This window comes from Sinocyclocheilus grahami, unplaced genomic scaffold, assembly GCF_001515645.1.
Source record: "Sinocyclocheilus grahami isolate Dianchi unplaced genomic scaffold, SAMN03320097.WGS_v1.1 scaffold20.1, whole genome shotgun sequence".
NCBI classification, from domain to species: domain Eukaryota; kingdom Metazoa; phylum Chordata; class Actinopteri; order Cypriniformes; family Cyprinidae; genus Sinocyclocheilus; species Sinocyclocheilus grahami.
Window position 1 is genome coordinate 740,249 of NW_015505199.1, and position 9,361 is coordinate 749,609.

Consider the following 9,361-nt stretch of genomic DNA (forward strand, 5'->3'; position numbering starts at 1 on the left):
TAAATAAACAGAATAATAATACCTTTCCGTTTGGAAGAAAGGACAGAAAATATGCAATGCAATATTATATGGAGACAATTAAAGCATTTCTTGTTATAGACTTTTCAAGGAAGAGGAATATAAGTTTGAGTTTGATGGTCTTTAGGGGCGGCAATGAAAAAACAACAACACAACAAACAGGTAGTCCACAAGAGGCAAAAGAATATCAAGTATTCTTATATGCTCCTTTACAGTGGTCCATGGTGTAGCATTGTCTGCAACTATGCCTGGAAGCCCACTAACACAATAAATAATTTAATGTCTATTTGAACAAGTCCTTGCCTTTTAATACTTGTGAAAGCTCAGTATAATATCATTTGATTCTACACAAGAGGACAGGTGTGACGAAACCTAGAAATCTCAGTGCCTGAGCCAAGGCTACATCCCGATTCGTTGTAGATCCCGTTTCCGGGCATGAGAGAGGATATCTTTCCCCTGCTGATCAAACCAATCTACCCATGTTCTAGGTGTGATAAGTGACTGGCTGGCACAATCCATCTAACTTAACAAAATCATGTGGCTTGTCTGGGTGACCTCTGATAACGGCTCATTGGAGAGTGTGGCTTGGCTGTGTGTAACTGGACTTCCACATTCACACCATGACAGCAGTGAAATGAGTTTGCACTTGCTGGTGGAATCAGGTCAGATCCAGATAAAAATATCCCCCATGGCACTCGCATGGTTAAAGTCAAGAAATGACAGTAAGACAAGCTCTTGGAGAGCATAAATGCTCTGTACTCTATTCAAATACAAATTTTAATTTAGAAAGGAAGGAGACACCAATGTGACCCCATTGTTAGTGGTTTAACTAGAGTCTAAGTAAACCAAAGGGGATATTGAGTCTGTTTTTTGGGACTGTTTGAATATCAGGGTAGTATTTAGTTTTCTGTGCTAACATTGATCTTATCTACATGTGAAACCCAAGGCCTTGGAGCAGCTAAGGATAAGGGAGATGTTCTTCCAAATAAAACTCCATTGGCTTTAAAATCCTCTGAAATATTTTGTGTAAATATTAAGATCGAAACTGGATTTATGTCCCCGTCAAGCCTGTTTATGGTGACCATTCTTCTATTATTTAAAGGTGTACTTCAAATATGCTAAATGTGGTTGAATAAACACACAGATCTGCCATGCACCAACCAACTCCCCTACTCGGGTAACTACATCTTAGTGCTTTTTCCATCCAAAACCCAAAATGAGAGAACATTCTTAATGGAAAATCCAGTTTTAGATGGTAGCTATGCGTTGAAACATGGTTTCTAGCTGGTCTGAATCAGCCCAGGCTGGTCAATAGCTGGTCTAACCTGCCATTGATGAGTTTAGACTGAGATTGTTGCCCATCTAAATGGTCTACTAGCTTGTACCAGCTAATGACAAGTGTTAACCTGCAAATGACCAGTTTAGATCTGCAAATAACCAGTCTAAATCTGCTAAAGACCAGTATAGACCAGCTAATGACCAGTTTAGGCCTGGCCCTGACTAGTTTGGACAAGCTAACTGCCTGGTTTAAAAACTCAGCTATACCTGGAATTTCCAGGAATAAAACATAACTACTGTAACATTCTTTTAAATTCAAGTCACAAACAAAATAGCGTAAAGTAGATTCAGTGATGATAGCATATCGGGTCTAATTTCTTTTCACCTAAATGCCGTTGGCCAGACACATCTCTGAGTCAGCCCTATCACAAAGATTGGGCAGATCATCACCAAACTGTTCTGTGTTTATCTGCTGGGGAAGATTTTTATTTTTTTTTTAGATTTTGGCAGACGGTGATAGTTACACTGAGACAATCTTTCTGCTTCACTAGGCTTGTGGAGCTGACGGACTATTGAAGCAAGTATAAATTTGGCACAGTTGACAGTAAAGCGCTCCTCGCTAGCTCTGTGCTCACACCTGCTTTGCTAGCTAGTCTGACAAGAACAAACGAAAGCAGCAAAATCCCTGAAAGCTGCAGTGAAATACATCAACAACCAGCTGATTTGATTTTTAATCAGATGCTCTTATGCCTTCTGGTGAGAATACCAAGCAGACCACAAACACAAGTAAGAAGAGTTTAGCATTAGCAAAAAGAAGCGTAATGCTAGTTCTTGTTAAGCATATATTTCATTAAAATTATTTCAGGTCAGTTATAGTGTCCCTTTTCTAGCATTTTACTGGAAATCATTTTAAAAAATCATCAAGATAAATACGAGACGCAAAACGGCAGTTATTAAGACTTAAGAACACGTTTTACCTTATACTGTTCTATAATTATACCACAACAAACTATACAAATTAAGTTTATTCATTTATTTTTTACTCATCCTAATTTATTAGTTTGTTTTCTTAATAAGCACAAATATAACAATCTAGTCAGGTTTTATGCTTAAAACAAGAAAAACGCTATTTTCCAACAAAATAAGAAAAATAAACTAGAAATTGTAACTTGTTTTAAGGATTTCTTTTTTTACATACTATATTATTCAAATAATTTTTTATTGGAAAACAATACCAAATTAAGAATGTTTTTTGCAATGTTCTGAAACATAAATTATTTCCTTTAACAGCTAACAGCAGGCAAACCGGATAAACATCTAAATGGAACAAATGTGACCCATTTTTTCATTTAGCGATTTTATGGCAGTTTTTAATTTTAAGAGATTTATTAAATGCAACACCACATTGGTTTTGTTTGCTTTGTTCTGTGTTCATGGAAATGACACTGAAATATAGAGTGCTAACAACAGAGGAATCAATCGGGAGGAAAAAAAATTATCGCAACTTAAATGGCATTTCATCCAAAGAGCATTTTGTGTCTGTAGACCATTTACAAATGCAATTTGATTCTTATATTAAACTCTTATCTTATCTCACCACCGATATACGTCTAGTACATCCTAATATCCTTGAGTGCTCAAGGTTTTTTATTTTTTAGTTGCAGCCCTAAGTGCTTTTCAATAGGTCATTTTCAGAGTTTTTGTTCTCATGACCTTTGAAGGACTTTGAAAACCCTCTATTTTGATTTCATAGCAACTTACATGATTGAACGGTTTGATTTAGTCAGATGCAGTGCACCCGTCTTCGGACAGGTTGAACCATTTGGATTGATAGCTCATGGATAGCAGTACTAGGTCAGAAGCTGACAGATACATGTGTTGTATTGCACACTCTGTAAGAATGGTCACTATAGCCATATATCACACAGGCTTAACTGCACATGCGGGACAAATCTCCTCGTATCCAAAACTGAACTTGGCCCTGGTTTCGTAACCCCCATGGACTTACCACTGGAGATCCTACCTGGAAACCTTGGACGGTGATGCGAACCGTATCCCCTACCTTTGCCCTGGCAGGGGTTATCAAAAGCTTGGGGCCTTTAGGAGCCGCTATGGAAGGAAACAAGAGAAAACACTGTCAGTTTTTGCTGCACAACATTAAAACTAGGAATGCACTAGAGCTGATACTAAGCTCCTGAATTCGTACTCATACTCATTAAAATGCTCCGATACCAAAAGCCGATAGCACACAGTGTGTGAACAGTGCTGTGTCCAGACAAAGAAACACAGACAACAGAACAACAGAGAGCAGAATGGCGTTATTAGAGATTAAGCAGGTCTATGTAATTAATACACAGCCTGTGTGAAATGTTCTAGGTTATATGTGTCTCTGTCATTCTGCACCAATACAAATGTGTGTGTGCGCTGTGTATGCTTTGTTTGCTTTGGAATCGCAGCATGTTTCCGAATACACAGCACGGTTCAGATGATAAAAAACGTGACTTATATTTCAGAAAATATGTTAATCTGTTACACGATTTATGTATAACGAGTGGTTCCCTATATTATTACAAGAAAACGTCTTGTGATTACAGTACTGAGCTGCTGCAATGAAGCAGCTCTAATGCACTATTAAATTAAAGATAAAATACCATTTAGCAATAAAAGAAACAGTAAAAGTAACAAAAGCTTATACAATACATTTTAATGGGCATCATTAAGTGTGGAAATAACTGAAGGAAATCTCTGTTTGTTAAATGAAGCCAGCTAACATGATTCATATTCTTTTGGTATCTGTACCCATTACTTTCAAAATATCGTATCGGTAAGTACCAAAAATAAAAGTAATGGTATCAGACTCATTCTTGAAAGAGTGGAACTGGTGCATCCCTAATTAAAACAATACTAGTATACCAGCACAATATTAACAGACCAAAGTCACAGCGTTTGACTTGGAGGTCAACTTGGAGATTCTCAGTTTCCTTTATTGAAATTGCTGAGGAGTATGTATTTCCCAAGAGGGACAAGGACCTAAATTGGGTAGACACTCATTACTGAAGAAGAAACAGAGCATGCAAGGCAAATGGTGGAGGAGGTAAGATAAGAGACACTTAGAGAACTAATTCCCTTGTCTTGTGTGGACCGAATCTCCCAGATGGGTTTAATTTGGTCTCAGAGAATGGCTGGGATGTGATGAAGGAAAGGAAGGTTAAAATACCATATTTTGACCTTCTCAGGCACCGGGGATTTCTCTTGTGTACTCAGAGGGAAGATAAGAAAGTGATTTTGTACATGTCTGGAAAGTGAGGCCATAAGTTTCTCAAGTGAAACTTCCTCTATTTGGCAGTATGAGCTAGGCGCTTTATAGCAGCGGAGTCTGAGAGTGAAAAAGCCTCCGACTGGACCTGTGTTAAGTGGTTCTGCATCGTTTACCATGATTACCAGGATCCACTCCGCATAACCCTGAGAACCATAAAACAAGTTTTGTGAGCCATATATTTGCGCTAACACATAATTCCAGATGGAAGCTTTGTAAATGTAGATTGGACTTGAAATTATTCAAAAATACAGCCCACTATGGCCTTTTTTCAACCCTCATTACAGCTAATGCTACGCTTTGGCTCCTACAACACAGAGATAATCCAACTACTGAGAACTATGTGAAACAATGGCTAATCATGCTTTTAGCCATCATTTAAGCCACAGAGTGTCCAGCAAAAGCTAATGAGGCATCAAGCCAGTCTTAGTCAGTTTAATGATTACCCCCTGGTGCCGCTTAATGGATTATGATTTCCGCTCTCACATTTTTTGCTTTGGAATCGCAGCATGTTTCCGAATACACAGCACGGTTCAGATGATAAAAAACGTGACTTATATTTCAGAAAATATGTTAATCTGTTACACGATTTATGTATAACGAGTGGTTCCCTATATTATTACAAGAAAACGTCTTGTGATTACAGTACTGAGCTGCTGCAATGAAGCAGCTCTAATGCACTATTAAATTAAAGATAAAATACCATTTAGCAATAAAAGAAACAGTAAAAGTAACAAAAGCTTATACAATACATTTTAATGGGCATCATTAAGTGTGGAAATAACTGAAGGAAATCTCTGTTTGTTAAATGAAGCCAGCTAACATGATTCATATTCTTTTGGTATCTGTACCCATTACTTTCAAAATATCGTATCGGTAAGTACCAAAAATAAAAGTAATGGTATCAGACTCATTCTTGAAAGAGTGGAACTGGTGCATCCCTAATTAAAACAATACTAGTATACCAGCACAATATTAACAGACCAAAGTCACAGCGTTTGACTTGGAGGTCAACTTGGAGATTCTCAGTTTCCTTTATTGAAATTGCTGAGGAGTATGTATTTCCCAAGAGGGACAAGGACCTAAATTGGGTAGACACTCATTACTGAAGAAGAAACAGAGCATGCAAGGCAAATGGTGGAGGAGGTAAGATAAGAGACACTTAGAGAACTAATTCCCTTGTCTTGTGTGGACCGAATCTCCCAGATGGGTTTAATTTGGTCTCAGAGAATGGCTGGGATGTGATGAAGGAAAGGAAGGTTAAAATACCATATTTTGACCTTCTCAGGCACCGGGGATTTCTCTTGTGTACTCAGAGGGAAGATAAGAAAGTGATTTTGTACATGTCTGGAAAGTGAGGCCATAAGTTTCTCAAGTGAAACTTCCTCTATTTGGCAGTATGAGCTAGGCGCTTTATAGCAGCGGAGTCTGAGAGTGAAAAAGCCTCCGACTGGACCTGTGTTAAGTGGTTCTGCATCGTTTACCATGATTACCAGGATCCACTCCGCATAACCCTGAGAACCATAAAACAAGTTTTGTGAGCCATATATTTGCGCTAACACATAATTCCAGATGGAAGCTTTGTAAATGTAGATTGGACTTGAAATTATTCAAAAATACAGCCCACTATGGCCTTTTTTCAACCCTCATTACAGCTAATGCTACGCTTTGGCTCCTACAACACAGAGATAATCCAACTACTGAGAACTATGTGAAACAATGGCTAATCATGCTTTTAGCCATCATTTAAGCCACAGAGTGTCCAGCAAAAGCTAATGAGGCATCAAGCCAGTCTTAGTCAGTTTAATGATTACCCCCTGGTGCCGCTTAATGGATTATGATTTCCGCTCTCACATTTGTAATGGGTCCTATGCATGTGTATTTCACACATAAATCAAGTTATGGCAGGACACTACACCGAATACACAGAAATCCTCTTTCACCAGCTTTCTTATTATGGAAATGATTGGGGATATTAGCGGTCAGGCTTTGTGGAGTGGAGAAAGAGATGTGAAATACAATATACAAGAGAGATTAAGAGCTTGTCAAGGCATGAATCATGACTCAATGATTTTCCCTAAGAAAACAGTTGAAAAACAAAAGGAGACCTTTGATGGGGCCTGTGTTCTGACAGAGCAATGGGCACTCAAAGGCCAACCCTGCCTTTTCCGTACCAAGTAGATGAATTAACGGATCAATACCGTGGATTGCCTAATCTAAGCCCTAACCACCGGAGCTGACAAAAAAATTCACTGAGCTGTGACTTTTTCCTACCCGTGGTGCCAGGTTACTGTTCTGCCATAGCAATTGTTTTTTTAAAGCATTTTGAACAGAACTAGCCTGAGAAAGGCTTTTAAAAAGCTTGCTGTTGAAGAAAGGTGATGGCCAGATGTCTGGGACCAACTCCAGGAGGAGCATTTGGTGACCCATGTCGTTACCTTTGATTATGGCTGCAAGCACTGTAACTGATGAGCCACAGAGGCGTTGACTTTTCAGACTTCACTAAGGGAGACAACTACAAAGTCTCAAACATTATAATGCATAGAGTGAAAACATTTAAAGGGTTAGTTAAACCCAAAAATGAAAATTACCCCATGATTTACTTACCCTCAAGCCAGCCTAGATGTATATGACTTTCTTCTTTCAGAAGAATTAATTCGGAGTTATATTAAAAAACATCCTGGCTCTTCCAGGCTTTATAATGGGAGTGGATGGTAGTCCAAAAAATGTATCCAATCCATTATAAAAGAAGTCCACATGGCTCTGGGGGGTTAATAAAGGCCTCCCGAAATGAAACGGTGCGTTTGTGTAAGAAAATATCCATACAACTTTATAAACCTTAATCTCTAACTTCCGCTAACTGTCGTTTGCGCGTTCACGAGAGAGTGGCGTCCAGCGGATGATGTATGACATAGGCGTACACTGTAACTGATTTTTGTAATTTGAACAGTATTATACTGTAATATGTACAGTAAGATACTGTAAAATGTGTATACAGTATTTTACTGTAAACCGCAAAGGATTATGGGAAAATATACGGTCACTACTGTATTTCCTCACTACTGTAAATCAATTTACAGTAGTGAACTTGCCCGCGAAAAACTGACCAATGGCAAGGGAGTTCTTTTTTGTCTTTTTGGTGGAAGTGGCTGTAAAAGGACAAAAGAGAAATGCACCGTTAACTCGACGAAAGGTTAGTATATTATTTCTGTTTTATGCAAAACTGCGATATTTTAAGATATTTTCACTTGTTAACAGCAAAGTAACATTACTCATCGTGTCATTTTTCATGTCGGGAGTTGGAGCCTTTTTTTCTGACAGACAAAAGGCTGATAACATCGACTGGTGAGTAAGTTAATGTCACCTATATTGCTCGAAACAAACCTTAGTTAAACCGAGAAACACGTTTGTACGTTCTGCTGCCCTTTAATGCAAGTTAGCTCCTCTGGTGAGTCGTTATTTAACCTTAACAGCGAATTAACGTGCAATACTGTAAAGTGCGTTAGGCAAACCACTGTTTCAGTGGTGATATTAAACAGTATTTTCTAGTACTTCTTTTGTTTGTTATTTACAGATTTCTAGTCTGGATGTAGTCTGCAACGTCGGAGGTGTATTTTGGATCCTCTTCTTGTGAATGCCATAGTATCGATGATAACATCAACTGGTAAGTTAATAATGTCAGTTAGCCGAAGTTAACTAACTTAGTTGAACAAAGAGAAGCATAGTAAGTTATCTTCTCTACTCTGCCTCTTTATCGCAAGTAAGGTAATTCTCTTCAAATGCTATTTAAGTCAGAAAGTGTGTACCAATGTCGTATGTAACTTTAGAGACGCTCTCTAAATTCAGTGACAGACGTAAAGTTAACATAAAACAGCGAGCTAACAACCTACTGAGGAACACTGAGTGAAGAAACACCACTGTTAAGAACATCTTTTGTATTTTATTTTAAAGTTTGTGGTCATGTCTGCATCGGAGGTGTATTGGAGTCTTGTGATTGCCTCGTAGCGGTGCTAACAGCAGGTGAGCTTCTATCAGCTTAACTAACTTTAATGTCACTAAATTAGCCTCTAGCTGCTGTTCTCCACTAACTCACAGAACAGGTTGACTTTGAGAGGAACATGCTAGCACATGTTGAATAAACATGAGCACTGCACGTTTCAAAATCGAAACCCGGTGCAGGTGTTTTTATATCACTGTATTTCTGAAGGAAACTCATTTTCATTTCTTCTTGATTGTAATGTCTGATAAAGCAGTGTTTGTGAGTGGAGCTCTGCTTTGTGTACAGCGTTACCGGGGAAACCTCGATCTCTATCACTCACACAGCGCCTCCTGCTGGCAGAGAATGAGTTCGCATATATATGCCGCCACAAATAGAATGAAAGTCTGTGGGAGACACTGTAATGTTATTTATGCAATTTGTAAGTGCAAATTATAATTAATTATACTTATCTCTTTAAAAATAAAAAATTAAGCCATTTAGCCAATGTAACTTTTAGCATAGCCTATTTTATTTGAAGTGTATCCCGTGTATTCTGATACATGCATTAATGTTTCTAGGCTAAGCCCTGGATATCCACTCACTGTAGAACTGCCCCTGGAATCAAACCCATTATTTCAACACTTTGCTCTACTGATTGAGAATGCATTGTAAAAAATGGAGCTTTAATAATTTGAATATGATGGATTATCAACTAATTATGTACCTTCCTTGTAGGTGCGTTCAGATGTAGTATATAACGTTTTTATTAA

General features: G+C 38.2%; 1 protein-coding gene and 1 long non-coding RNA gene across 3 annotated transcripts in view; one reads left to right on the top strand and one right to left on the bottom strand.

Annotated features, from left to right (window-relative positions):
* igsf21a (immunoglobin superfamily, member 21a) overlaps positions 1-9,361 on the bottom strand; it is a 245,321-nt gene that overhangs the window by 8,507 nt on the left and 227,453 nt on the right. Inside the window, exon 7 of one of the 2 annotated variants that reach the window (XM_016238594.1) lies at positions 3,320-3,405. In XM_016238594.1, coding sequence (XP_016094080.1) covers positions 3,320-3,405 — 86 coding nt within the window. Of the gene's footprint in view, positions 1-3,304; positions 3,406-9,361 lie in introns of both variants that reach the window. The other variant, XM_016238586.1, reaches the window with a different exon arrangement.
* LOC107555720 (uncharacterized) lies at positions 7,935-8,892 on the top strand. The gene is made up of 4 exons (XR_001605189.1): positions 7,935-7,957; positions 8,187-8,276; positions 8,564-8,632; positions 8,866-8,892. It is a non-coding gene; the product is annotated as an uncharacterized lncRNA (long non-coding RNA).